Source organism: Rhinolophus hipposideros (assembly GCF_964194185.1).
Source record: "Rhinolophus hipposideros genome assembly, chromosome: X".
Lineage (NCBI taxonomy): Eukaryota > Metazoa > Chordata > Mammalia > Chiroptera > Rhinolophidae > Rhinolophus > Rhinolophus hipposideros.
The window spans coordinates 25,428,669-25,443,085 of NC_138046.1; the positions used below are offsets into that span (position 1 = coordinate 25,428,669).

A 14,417-nucleotide genomic window follows, 5' to 3' on the forward strand; every position below is an offset into this window, starting at 1 on the left:
CGATGGGCATTTCGGTTGTCTCATAATACTTTGTAATACCTTGCATAGCTGTGAGGGAATGGAAAGTAGTTGGGTTGTCAAATGCAGTTTAGTGATCCAAACTAAACTTTAAGAAGCAAGACAAGTCCCCTGAGTAAAAACACTTCTGTTTTTAGATCTCATCACCTGCTAAGGGGCAAAGCCCTTCAAGTCTTGAAGCACACATTGAGCTCCAGAGGCCCCATGACCCTGGACAGGCCAGGGGAGGGGGCCACCATGCTATGGACATTGACTCTCTTGCTCTTTTGCGTTCGTGAGTACAAGGAAGGGGTGAGGGGCAAGCAACTCTGTCATAAGTACCCCATGAGTGGGCACCTTGGGGAGGGAGAGGAAAGTATTGAGGGTAGGTGGGAACAATGAAGGGACCTTCCTTTACCGTAATCTCTCTTTTCAGGGCTTAGTCTGGGTATGACATCAATAGGTAAGTGAGTCTTGCCACCTCAATACCTTCTTTCCTGAAGGTTCCAAGATATCGGTCTGCGTCCATGGTCCTAGACACAAATGCCTTGAGATCCCAAAGACAATTCACAGATTGCGTTGGTTGGGAATCAAAGCCCTCACTTTGTGACTTGGTTTTCCACAGGATACTAAAGAGCTTTATTTCAGATGGAAAGGAAGCCAGTCTTGCATTTTATTCCCCAACTCACTTAGATTCCTTGAACAAATATCCTTTGTCCCCTGTGGGGGTCCCTATCCCACCCCCACATGAGCAGACAATTCTGTCCCTAAGGGAAGACAAAAGGAATAATCTGGGTCAGGGCTAATTTTAAGAGACACTGTGGGGCATGTTAGGGGAGGGAGAGGGTTGGACTGTTCACATTTTTGTGATTTTTGGTAACAACAGTGATGCAATCTGAACCAGATCTGTGGATAGAGACCAACTACCCCCAGGCACCTTTGGAGAACATCACACTTTGGTACAAAAGCCCTTCTCAGATTTCAAGCAAGTTTCTGCTACTGAAGATTAAGACCCAGATGACCTGTATCCAACCCTCCTATAAGACTTCCCAAGTTTCATTCTCCATAGGTGCCCTTACTAAGTCCAATACAGGTCTTTACAGGTGCTGCTACTGGAAGGAGACAGGCTGGTCAGAGCCCAGTAAAGTTTCAGAGTTGGAGGCACCAGGTAGGAAGACAGAGATAGCTAATCAAGAATAAACTCCAGCTCCTGGGATTCAAACTTGCTTTTCTAGTGAAGGATTTGTTTAATTCATCTATTCATTTACCTCAAATGCATGCACACGTACATGTGCACACTCCACAATTAGTAAATAAGTGCCTACTCTCCATACTGCCCACGCTGCAATGCAGAGTGAGGATGCATACTCTGGAACAGATTTAGAGGGCGAGCTCTCAACTTAGGGAAGACCTGAGATGGTGGCAAATAAGGATCATACAGGAAAGGCTCATTTAAGTAGAGCTCTCCTGAGCAGCACTATTCTTGCTCTACCTGAATTCTAGTTCCTTCCCTCCTTCCAGGCCAGCTGCCCAAGCCCATCTTCTGGATCCAGTCTGAGAACTCTCCTCTTCCTGCATGTAATGTTAACATACTCTGCCATGGCTGGCTGCAGGATTTGGTATTCATGCTGTTCAAAGAGGGATATGCAGAGCCCGTGGATTACCAAGTCCCAACTGGGACAGTGGCCATCTTCTCCATTTCCAACATGACACCTGAGAGTGAAGGGGTTTACGTCTGCCGCACTCATATTCTGATGCTCCCCACCTTGTGGTCAGAGCCCAGCAACCCGCTGAAGCTGATTGTGGCAGGTGGGTGTGGCTATGGCTGTTGGGGTCTGATGATGGTTGTCCCTGGGATCATGGCTGGATGAGACAGGGTTTCTGATTTTATTTTCCTTGGCCAATTCCTAGGCTCTGCAAGGCACAGGAGCTAGTCATTTATCATTTTACTGAGATGAAAATTAGAATTACGCATGCTATGTGGCAGATGTTTGGGAGCCAGTCAAAAGGCTAGTGAGTGAGCCCAGCAAAATATCCAGCAGTTTCAGATCATCACAGCTTTGTTGTTTTCTATTTGTTGAATATAATGCATGCATTCCTTCATTAGACTATATTTATTGAGCACTTAATATGTGCCAGGCACTGCCACTGCAGTCTTATAAACTGATATTTAAAATTTTAAATGTATTTTTATTCTGATTATGATATTTTAGTGTGGAAAACAGAGTGAATTGCTAAGTGATAAACAAAAAATGATGAAGAAAGTGATAGTTTATATTTTAGAAATGGTTTTATAAATTGCTTTAGTCTTGTATATACAGACCCAGTAAGGTAGTAACAAGCTTTAAACACAGCAGAAGGCTCCCCAAAATGTCAGAAAGTCAGACACACACACAACCTAGCCTCAGCTCCCCTACGCCAGGGCTTGAATGCTTCTAGATATAACTGGCCACATTTGTGTTAGTTTCTCCATAAAGCTAAATATGCTTGGGGAAAGCTGTGGTGTTACAGAAAGTACCCTGGTCTTAGCAGCAGTAATGCTGGTTTCTAGTTTCACCTCTGACACTACCTCCCGGTGTGATCTTGAACAAGTGACTTTACCTCTCTGTGCTTTGGTTTCCTCCACTTTAATATGGGATAACAGTTATCTCTCCAACCTATCGTATGATGCCTCACTGTGCCTCATGTTCCTGATTTGCAAAATTGGTATAATAATAATGCCTACCTCACAGGGTTGTTGTGAGGATTCGCCTAAATATATGTATAGTGCCTGGCACATAAGTTCTCAATAAATGATAGATATTAATTTTACTAGTATAGCTTTTTATTGAGAATCAAAGAACAAAGGTCTGTTTGGACTGTGCTTATGGATGTTCCTTGTATGAATGTCCTATTCGTGTAGATTCCACTAGCACAGACTTCTGTAGTTACCTGTTCACTGGTATCCCCCAATAAGCCATGAGCTTTTTGCTGACAGGGACTATGTCTTCTTTACTTGCATATTGCTAGACCAACATGATGCCTGACACATCCTAAATGCTCAATGAGCATATGATAGAGCTGATCCTCCCAATGATGTATGGGTGGGTCTGCCTAGGATTAGGGTGGGTAAGAAGGAGCAGTATGGAAAGGTTTGCCGTCTATTTTGTAGTATAATCTCCTTGGAGGAACAATACATGGAAACAAGGGTATGGACCCATTAACAGATTCCTTTGGGTTGCAGACTTACTGGCCAATCTCTCCTTATTGGCTTCTTCCAATCTCCTGTTGAAAGTAGGTTCTTATGTGGGGTTAATTTGTTCAAAATCCATCCTTAATACTTCATTTGCATTCATGCTCTGCAAAGATGAAATCAAAGTAACTTTTTAGAAATTTGGTTTCTCAGTAGTTGGAAGAACTACATTTGACATTTCAGGGACCTAAAGATACAGGAAATTACAGATGTAGGTATTCGACTGAGACATACCCCTACACATAGTTAGAGCTCAATAGAGCTGATAGTCTGGCGAGAAGGCAGAGGCACAAGTGAAATTACCCTTGATTAACTCCTAGAAGAGGCAGAGATTCAAGAAAGGAGAGGGAGCAGAGGGTAAATTTCAGCTATCACTTCCTGTTTAAAGAAACTAGGAAAAAACAGAAGATAACAGGGAAGAATCATCCCACCTCTAATTCAGGGTCTCTTCCCTTTCTAGGCCTCTATCCCAAAACAACTCTCACAGCTTGTCCTGGACCTAGAATGGCACCTGGAGAAAGCCTGAATCTCGGGTGTCAAGGGCCAATCTATGGAAAGACTTTTGCTTTAATAAGACTTGAAGACTTGGAGAAGTCCTTTTATCGCAAGAGGCTAATAAAAAATGAGGCATATTTCTTCTTCCGGGCTTTGAAAATCCATGATGCTGGACATTACCTCTGTTTTTACTATGATGGGTCATACAGGGGTTCACTCCTTAGTGATATCCTGAAAATCTGGGTAACCGGTAAGAGATAGGGATGCCACGGGACCTATTTTAGAGGCTAAAGATTAACAACTCCCTCTCTGATCCTGGGGATCCTAATCATGCAGCCAGAGCTAACAGTGGGGAAGGAAGCAAAATTTGTGTAACTAGGCTTAGGATGGGATTTGTCAAGGGTGGACTGGAGGAAGAGGAGGAAAAGATCCCTAAGTAGTGGGAGGGGGAAGTCAGACTATTAGCCCTTTATATTTTGGGTCTCATCCTAGACATTTTTCCCAAGACTTGGCTACTTGCTCAGCCCAGTCCTGTGGTCCAAATAGGTCACAATGTGAGCCTGTGTTGTCGAAGGAAAGTGGATTGAGTGGGGCTTGCTCTCTATAAAAAAGGAGAAGACAAACCACTTCAGCTCTTGGATACCACCAACATCAATAATGAGGAGTCATTCTTCCTCAACGATGTGACTTATAGTGATGCTGGTATCTATAGCTGCCACTATCTCTCCTGGAAGACCTCCATTAGGATGACATCACACAACACCGTGGAGCTTGTGGTTGTAGGCAAGTGTTGTTGTTTTTATTATCATTACAGTGTCCTAAAAAGGAGCTAGTGGCCCTGTATCCTCTTGGAGTTATGAGCCAAGGAAAAAACACACCAGAAGGGTATTGCAGTTTTCTTCAAAAAATTTAGTCACCTTCTCTCCCAGCGTTATTACTTAAGCTTCAACTCTCAGCATGGCCTAGCCTAATTGTAACCCCTGGAAAAGTTATTTTCCTTCATGCCAGTAGAAAATTAAATGTATGAGGTCCTGACTGAAGGTAGGAACCCAAGAGTCTTTAGAGCACCAGGGAGAGGGTCAAGGAGTTCTGATGCACAGTCAAATTTTGAAGTCACTGATCTAGCGAAAGTAGAAAGGAAGAGAAGACCAAGTAGGGAGCTGACAAACTTTTGTTGAGAGAGGGGGTATTGAGTTCAACTTCACTTCTAACTCTAGTCTTTGGATTAGTTGCAGATAAGCTGCCCAAACCCTACCTGTCAGCCTGGCCCAGCACCATGTTCAAGCTAGGAAAGGTTATCACCCTTCAGTGCCGAGTACCTCATCTGGTACTTGAATTTTCTCTGGAATTGGAAGAAAGAGCAACATTCCAAAAATTCTCATTGGATGGAGACTTCATCATCAGTAATGTTGAAGGGAAAGGCACAGGGACCTACAGTTACAGCTGCCACATAGAGGCACACCCTAACATCTGGTCACATCGCAGCGAGCCTCTGAAGCTCGCTGGTGAGAGGACAACAGGTGAGAGGACAACTCTTCATAGGGACACTCCTTCATGGCTTTGTCCAGGATACCGCCCAGAAAGATATGGAAAGTGGAATCAGGGGCTTGAAAGTCAGGGCCCTTGAGTTTGGGCATCCTTCCCTTGGGGTGGTCTCACAATTGCTCAAAGGCAGTGAGCAGGATAATTCCAAGGCTCCTCTTCATGAAAAACAAGGCCACTTCTATCTCACCTTTCCTTTACCTTCAGTAACAAGCTTCCCCTCCCCTCATGAATGTTTTCACCTGCCTCTGTCCCCATCAAGATCCCTGCTTCTGGTCTTCTCTGGCCACAGGCTTGCTCACCAGGAATTACATTCTGAATGAAGCTATCAGGTTGTCCCTAATTGTGCAGCTTGTTGCCTTGCTGTTGGTAGTGCTGTGGGTAAGGTGGAAATATCGGAGTCTCAGAATCAGGTAATTGTCTTGTCCCATCCCCCTGTTCCTTAATCTAGCTGAGTCCAGGCTCTCCAGAGACTCAGGAATGAGTCATGATCCAATTGAAACAAGCCACAGGGGCACACCTTTTGTATCACCCACCCTCTGGGCTTCAGAGAAAAGACTTGCTCATCCCAACTGTTTCTTTCACCTCACAGAGGAGTCAGCATCCAAGCCATAGAGAAATGCATAATTCTCAGAGGCTAGAGAAGTAATCAGGACCTCATTCACTGATATCCCCACCAGGAGAGTACCCAAATCTCCTTCCTATACCATCCTGCCCCTCAGAGATGATTGATGTCTCCCATATTAACTTGATCAGGACTTTTTATTTTGTAAGAAGCAATGCTGCCCTGTTGCCCAGGATGTTATCCAACTCCCATCCCAACTTTTCACCCTTATCCCTAGCTCTCAAGGGATAGAGGGCCTTGTGGTTTATCCTAGTGGCCATAGAAACCATTCTCTCTGCCACTCTGGCCTCCAACTACCTGTGCAGAGATTTCTGAGAATATGATTTTAACCTGCATGGGCATCTGGACATGGCAATGGATTGGGCCAGCGAATCAGACCACTTCCCATGACCCAGAAAATGGAAAGCCAAACAGGTTCTTCTGCCATTTCCCTTGATCTCTTTGCATCCCTAAGGCCAACACCCTCTCGCCCCATCTCCATGGCCTGTGCTCAGGCTATTCTGTTTGAAAACAAGAAGAGAAATGACAGCTCCAGCCTGGTGGGGTCTTCAGCTCCTGAATGCCTTGCCTACTTCCCCTCAACCTCGGCTCCTGGCTGTACATGTCCCCCCACCACCATGATCACAGGCATTTGTATGTCTGGGAGTATTCAGTACACAATGGATGATGACTATGTTTGTGTGTGTCTGTTTTCCGCTGGGATCTGAATGACAAAGTGCTTCGTTAATGAGAAGGGAGCCACCTAAACCTTCTGCAAAAACTGCCACCCTTTGAGTTTCCAAAGTTTCAGTGGGGGTCGAGTTCTAGTTCTCCTTAGAATCTATCCTGAGTCTCACATACATTGGGGTAACCTGCAAGCCAGGGGCACAGAAACAGTGTAGCTTCATGTGCTCTACTTCAGCCCAGGACCACTGCACCTAAAAATGAGTTTAGAAAGCAGATGTTAGAGAAAGCAGCTTGAAAGGCATATTTTCCTGACCAGGAAAGAGGGTCAATATTTTCTTTAAAATTTTCAAATGGATTTTGGCTTAATATCATCTAATTTGACAGGATTCATAACCCCAAACTGCTGCACATTTCCAATCAGAATCTGGGTGGGGGTAGAGCGATCCCACTCTGACAAGCTTAGCTCAGTACTTAAGAGTACAATCCTCTGGTAAATCACTGGAGCTGCCTAGGCAACCCTTCCATAACAAAGGCAGGTGAGGCAGGTGAGTCTGAGGACCAATACTGCCATAGTAAAAACTGCTTCCAGACTTAAACTTGATGATGGTGAAACACCCAAGATTTCTCCCTCCACCCCCACACCCACCACCCAGAGCTGCCAATCACACTGAGCTCCAGGGGTTCTGAGAGCTGGAGTTACAAAAGCATTTTCACATCTGACATCTTAATTCCAGCAACAGCCTAATCAGGGGCAATGAGGAGCTGACATATGATATAGGCTGGGGAGGAGGAGGGCGGGGAGGTACGTGGGTCACGAAAGAGCAAGAGGTTTGTAAATGGTAAGGCCCTCAAAAAGAAAAGCCATCGATGTCAGAAAAGATTATTTCCCATTATCCTGGCTGCATCCAATCCCTATTGGGTGGTGCATAAGCCAATGACATAAATTGCCGCCCCCTTCTCTCCACCCTCCCCCTAATCTCAGCAACTCCTCTCATCTTTTTCTGGTCTCGCTAGAGAAGCCTGGTTGCTGGGAACAGCTCAAGGGGTCACCATGCTCTTCATAATCATGGCCCTTCTCTGCTGTGGTGAGTACCAGGGGGTGGGGTAGGAGCGTGGGCAGAAGGCCGAGGTGAAGTCCCGTGGGGGAGGCGGCAGAGCCCTGGCAGTAATTTCTTTTGCAGGACTGTGCAATGGGGTATTGACAGAAGAGACTGGTGAGTTTTTCCTGTTCCAGACTGGGACATTCCTCCCTGGAGATCCGAAATAACTACAGTGTCAGTGTCAGTGGCCAGGGAGGGACTGGTTGGGAGGGAAGGACAGCCAGGAAGGGGCACTTGCTAAAGTTGCTGGCAAAATTCAGTCTCCAACTCTGCCTCTCTGCCTGCAAAATTTTCCCCCAAGCTTCTGCACTTTTCTGAGGCTCAGCTGAGACATCAGCTTCCTCTTTCCCCAGCACCTGTGGAAGGAAGGAAACGGTTTGGATTTGAGTTGAAAGGGGAGGTGGGCAGTGTGATCTGGGTAGGGGGTTCAAGGGCAAGTAAAAGGGGAGGAAGGGGAGGAGAGAGGATGGCTTCATTAATTCTGCTGTTTCTAGAAATAATCATGCCAACCCCGAAGCCTGAGCTATGGGCAGAGACCAACTTCCCTCTGGCCCCTTGGAAGAACTTAACTCTCTGGTGCAGAAGCCCTTCTGGCTCAACTAAGGAGTTTGTGTTGCTGAAGGACGGGACCGGGTGGATCGCAACTCGCCCGGCCTCAGAACAGGTCCGGGCTGCCTTCCCCCTTGGTGCCCTGACCCAAAGCCACACTGGGAGTTACCACTGCCATTCGTGGGAGGAGATGGCTGTGTCGGAGCCCAGTGAGGCACTTGAGCTCGTGGGGACAGGTAAGAAAAGGCTGAGGGTCCTTTCAGAGTAATCCCCAGGGCCCCTGGGACTCAACACTGTTACTGGGGGTGGGAGAAGGCACAGAGACAAGGAGTCAAGGGGCTTATGCTGCAGGTAGGGGAGGAAGGACACTGAAATGGGGGCGCCGGATGGGTAAGAAGCGTGAGAGGAGACTGACAGTTCAGGATGGATTTCTTTTTTGCTGACAAAGTGACTCTAAGTGTCCCATCTGGGCACCTCCAAACTTAAGACTCCTTTTCCACCCCATTTTGTTTTCCAGACATCCTCCCCAAACCTGTCATTTCTGCTTCCCCCCCAATCCGGGGCCGGGAACTGCAAATACGTTGCAAAGGATGGCTGGCAGGCATGGGGTTTGCTCTGTATAAGGAGGGACTGCAGGAACCTGTCCAGCAACTTGGTACTGTTGGGAGAGAAGCCTTCTTTATAATCCAAAGAATGGAGGATAAAGACGAAGGCAATTATAGCTGCCGAACTCACACTGAGAAGCGCCCCTTCAAGTGGTCTGAGCCCAGTGAGCCCCTGGAGCTTGTCATAAAAGGTAGAGGTGAAAAGAGTGTGTGAGGGAGGAGGGGGGAGGCAAAACTCTGGGTCAGACCCTTCTCTCCTCACAGCTAACTTTGCTGCTGGTCCTAGGAGTCTGTGTCCAATCTTAGAGCCAGGCAGGCGTGGCGCTGGGAGTGCCAGGGCCTCTGGCTGCATGATATTAATAGCCGTAATTGTTATTAATAGCTGGGGTTTGTGAAGGGTGGTTTAATTTTTCTAAGTATTTTCATATCAATTATTTTATTTAGCTATAGAGCAAATATTCAAAGGGATATTTGGACAAGAAGGGGAAATGGTATCTCCTCCACAGGTACCATTTCCCCTTCTTGTCCAAATGGTCAAACTGAGGTGCAGAGAACCAACAGAGCCCCAATGACAATTCATTCTTTTAGATAGCCTCCATTGTCTGCCCTGATGACAGTGAGGGTTCAGCTGCCAGAGGTAAGCGGTGGGGGTCAGAGGTCCCTGTGAGAAGTCCATCTGCAAAGTGGAATTGCCTGGATTTTTAAATGCATCTTCTTCTGAAGGAAATACTGTTCCATGCAGCTTCCCAGAACCAATATTTGCTATATTAACTTTTTTTTCTTTCTTTCTTTTTCTTAATTTGGTTTTGTGTTGTATTTTGTTTTTTGCCTTCTAGAAATGTACCCGAAGCCCTACTTTAAGACATGGGCCAGCCCGATGGTCACTCCTGGTGTCCGAGTGACTTTCAATTGCTCCACCCCCCATGAGCACATGAGCTTTATTCTTTACAAAGATGGAAGTGAAATAGCATCCAGTGACAAGTCTTGGGCAAGCCCAGGGGCCAGTGCAGCTCACTTTCTGATCATTTCTGTGGGCTTTGGTGATGGAGGGAATTACAGCTGCCGCTATTATGACTTTTCAATCTGGTCTGAGCCCAGCGACTCTGTGGAGCTTGTGGTGACAGGTCAGAAGTGGGGAAATGCAGGTGGAGGTGGTACTGACCCTGGGGAGGTGGGTGGAAGTGCTGTCACCGGGAGAGGAAGAAGTGCTCCATCTGAAAGTAACCAAGTATGTGCTTAGGATAGTGCCTGGCACATGGTAAACAGTCCATGTAAGGCAGCTGCTGATATTATTATTAATACAGGAATAAGAGACAAAGGAGAGGGAGGAGGCAAGTAATTCACTTCTGGAGAAAGAAGTGAGGCAGATGGGGTGTCCAATCCCTAGAGCCATGCTCACATTGCCCTATTTGTGAAATTGTTTTGTTGCTTGGCCTTGAACTTTAGGCTCAATGTCCACTTTTTCCTTAGGGAGGCTGAAAGATTGGTGGACTAGATAGCCCTAAGATAAAGGGCAAAGACCTTGAAATGTCAGCTGCATATTATGCATCCCTTACAAACGATAGTTTTTAAAGGCTGTTTTACGTCATAAGAACATATTTACAATAAAAAGTTAAATGAAAATATCAAGCTACACAACTGTGTATACAGTATGATTCCAATTACATAAATAGTTATAGCTACAATGACATGAGTATGTATAGAAAAAATCAATGGAAAAGAAATACATAAATACGTATAAAGAATTGTTATCTTTAAGTGGTAGAATTGTATTTTCTTCATTAGGTTTTTCTGTATCTTCTAATTTTCTACAATAAATACATTGTTTCTTATAATAACACTAAAAAAGCAATTTGCAGAATGTGGGTTGCAGGCTTCTCTCATGTTGTGGTCTTTTAATTTCAGAATTCTACCCCAAACCAACTCTCCTGGCACAGCCAGGTCCTGTGGTGCTTCCTGGGAAGAATGTGACCCTGCATTGCCAAGGGGCTTTCCAGGGCATGAGGTTCGCCCTCTTGTATGAGGGAACCCCTGTTCCTTTACAGTTCCAGAGTACCTCAGGGAACTCAGCTGACTTCCTCCTCCATACCATTGGAACAGAAGACTCTGGAAACTACAGCTGTGTCTACTACGAGACAACCATGTCAAACAGGGGATCATATCTCAGCAAGCCTATAATGATCTGGGTGACTGGTAAGGACAGACAAAACATGGAACTGGGACAGAAACAACTGGAGTAGGGGTTAGGGAGGGTAATCCTTCTTGGAAAGCTAGGCTAGGTCATGGAGGGGAACTACTGTGGCCAGAAAAACAAAGATAAAGAGTTAATTCAGCAAGTGATGTTTCCATACTCACCACTTTACATCTTTGGTCTCTTCCTAGACATATTTCCCAAGCCAAGGTTGTTTGCTGAGCCCAGTTCTGTGGTTTCCATGGGGCAGAATGTTACTCTCTGGTGCCAAGGGCCAGTCCATGGAGTAGGGTACATTCTGCACAAAGAAAGAGAAGCCACTTCAGTGCAGCTCTGGGGATCTACCAGTAGTGATGGGGCATTTCCCATCACAAATGTATCTGGTGCTAGCATAGGGCGTTACACCTGCTGCTACCACCCTGACTGGACCAGCCCTATTAAGATACAGCCTAGCAACACCCTGGAACTCATAGTCACAGGTAAGGGGAAGATGCTCTGGAGTGGGCATGGGGGTATAGAAACAAAGGAATAGATGGTTTTTTAAAAGCCCCAGGAGAGGCAGGCAATAGTCTTTCCTTTTTATTGAACAGAGACTCCAAGTGTGATGCCCTGGAAAGTGGCCTCCTCTCTCTGACCAGTTCATTTCTTCTAGGTTTGCTCCCCAAACCCACCCTGTTAGCCCAGCTTGGTCCAATGGTGGCCCCTGGAGAAAATATGACTCTTCGATGTCAAGGGGAACTGCCAGACTCAACATTTGTCTTGTTGAAGGAGGGTTCTCAAGAGCCCTTAGAGCAACAGAGGCCAAGAGGCTACAGGGCTGACTTCTGGATGCCAGCAGTGCGAGGTGAAGATTCTGGAATCTATAGCTGTATTTATTATTTGGACTCTGCTCCCTTTGCAGCTTCCAATCACAGTGACTTCCTGGAGATCTGGGTGACAGGTAAGGTCCTGGAGACTTCAGAAAGAGTCTAGTTTTTGTAGTGTTTTTAGTAGTTAGCCCTAAGGGGGTAAATGGCTGGGTTCAGGGCCACTTCTAACTCTGTGCCCTGGTTGGTTGCAGATAAGCCCCCTAAGCCCTCCCTGTCAGCCTGGCCCAGCACTGTGTTCAAGTTAGAAAAGGACATCACCCTTCAGTGCCGAGGACCCCTGCCAGGTGTTGAATTTATCCTGGAACATGACAGAGAAGAAGCGTCGCAGCAGTTCTCCGATGATGGAGACTTTGTCATCAACAACGTAGAAGGAAAAGGCATTGGAAACTACAGCTGCAGCTACCGCCTCCAGGCCTACCCTGATATCTGGTCAGAGTCCAGTGATCCCCTGGAGCTGGTGGGTGCAGCAGGTGAGTGGATAATCCCTCCACAGTCCTTGCATAACACACCTGGTATCCCAGAAGCAGTCCCAATGGAAATAGCTTAAATATGGAGGCAGAAGGGTTTGGAGTCAGATACCCCAAGTGTGGTTATCTTTCTCCTAGGGATGGTGAGGAGGTGGGACCTGAGATGGGCTCAAAGATAGTGAGCAAGATACTTTCAAGACCTCTTCCACACACACACCCAGAAGGAGGACTTCTTCTCCCTTAGCATAAGCACTGCGTCTGCCTCAGCATAAGTGCTGCCTCTGATCAATTTCTCTACAGTCTCAATACATGGTTCCCAAGTAAAGCTTGGAGAAGGCCAGATGAGGAGGCAATGAGAGATCAAGGATAACACATGTGTTAACCTCTGTGGCATTGGTTTCTGCTCTTTTTTCATCACAGGGCCTGCTGCTCAGGAGTGCACTGTGGGGAACATTGTCCGAAGTAGCCTGATCGTAGTGGTTGTTGTAGCTTTGGGGATAGTGCTAGCCATAGAGTGGAGGAAGTGGCCTCGACTCCGAACCAGGTAAATGCTTCATGTTAGCCTCCTTCTGTGAACCCAGAGCTGCTGGAAAAACAATTATCTGAATGTTCCTCTAGCATCTGATCGCCACAATGCAACCTGTTTGCAGGTTGATGGTTCTGGATACTCCCTTAGTCATGTTTTTTTCTCTACACAGGAACTTGGAGACAGATGGAAGGGACCAGACCATAGCCCTTGAAGAGTGTAACCAAGAAGAACCAGGCACTGATAGCAACTCTCCCTCATCAATCTCCCAGGCAACTTCAGTGGAACTGCCAGTCCCAATATAATAATCTCCTTTACAAGACCTTTCCTCTCTTTTCTTTTATCCTCAGAGACCTGCAAATCCAACTGGTTACCCTGGAAGTCTGCCCCATCAACTGTTCCTTAGCCAGTAATCACCTGAGCTGGGTCAAGGGGGTTCTGGAAGTTGAGAGTTCTACTCTCAATTGTAGATGTAGGGTGAGATGTTTCTTGAAAAGAGATTCCCTGCCCCTGTAACTCTTCACTGTACTGATTTACTGGTGCATGAAATTCTATTAAAATGTATTCTTCTGAATAAAGAATAGTGTTCGCTATTTAACTGTGGTTTTCCATTGGGCTGTTGTCCACTTACAACTTAGCAGAAATGATGTATTGGGGCTGACCTCCATGGTAGAATAAGAAAGCTTGGGAATGCTAGTACGGATAAAGGAGTTCAAAGATGGGATGGGGGAGGAGAGAAGGCTCCAAAATAGTACTTACCAATTTGTTTTGAGATATTACCACTAAACAGAATGTCCTATTGTCCTTCCATTTCATTATTGGATGAATTGATGGATGAATGAATGAATGGCAAATGTTCTCTCCAAGTTAAGCCTGAGGAGGGCAAACACTGAAGTGAAATTCTTTTCACCGTGTTACTTCTAGGTCCGTATTACACCTGCTTTCAAACATGAAGATTAGCCCTCTGTAGAACTTTGAAGTTGGCAAAGTATGCTTTGTGGCACTTAACTCAAAATCCCAGAGTGTACATTAATTCACTCTTAAGTATAAATGATTGATAAAAGCTGAATACTTGCCCCTCCCTAAAGAGGACACTGCTTCCCAAAAGAATGGGCCTCTGGTAGTGGGATCTTAGGGTGTGAGTAAGCAGGTGAGGTGGTTGTTTTGGAGCAGGAGACCTACAAGTGTCCCTTCACAGGACTCCAAATGGAGGCTGGCTCACATTCTGAGCCCCTGATGCTCCCTGGATCAGTATGTCAGTTGTGGGAATTCAGTACACATTAGGGGGCTGGATTGGGGAGGGGCCTTACCTAGCTGCTTGAACCTGTTCAAAATCTCAGAAGAATTAACCTATAGGTCCTAGAGGAGGTCAAGACCACTTCAAACCTAACCTTAAATTTCCTCACCTCCCAACACTGTTTAATTCTAAACTAACACTGTTCAATGTACAAGGGTAATGTACACAGCGAGTTGTTTATCTCTGGTTACAATAAATTTTAGAAAGCAACTCTTGTTCTTACATTAGGAGGCTTATTTACCGAGCAACTTAAAAA

General features: G+C 45.9%; 1 protein-coding gene across 1 annotated transcript; it reads left to right on the plus strand.

Annotated features, from left to right (window-relative positions):
- Positions 1–222: 222 nt before the first annotated feature.
- IGSF1 (immunoglobulin superfamily member 1) lies at positions 223–13,460 on the plus strand (the record flags this gene model as incomplete). The annotated part of the gene is given in 20 exon segments (XM_081043203.1): positions 223–292; positions 434–460; positions 884–1,165; positions 1,519–1,806; positions 3,690–3,974; positions 4,217–4,308; positions 4,312–4,507; positions 4,960–5,244; positions 5,559–5,679; positions 7,572–7,642; positions 7,739–7,771; positions 8,152–8,442; positions 8,724–9,002; positions 9,648–9,935; positions 10,717–11,004; positions 11,194–11,481; positions 11,655–11,942; positions 12,063–12,341; positions 12,759–12,882; positions 13,037–13,460. Coding segments are annotated over 20 exon segments (4,008 nt in total). The 3' UTR covers positions 13,170–13,460.
- Between the last annotated feature and the right edge of the window lie 957 nt (positions 13,461–14,417).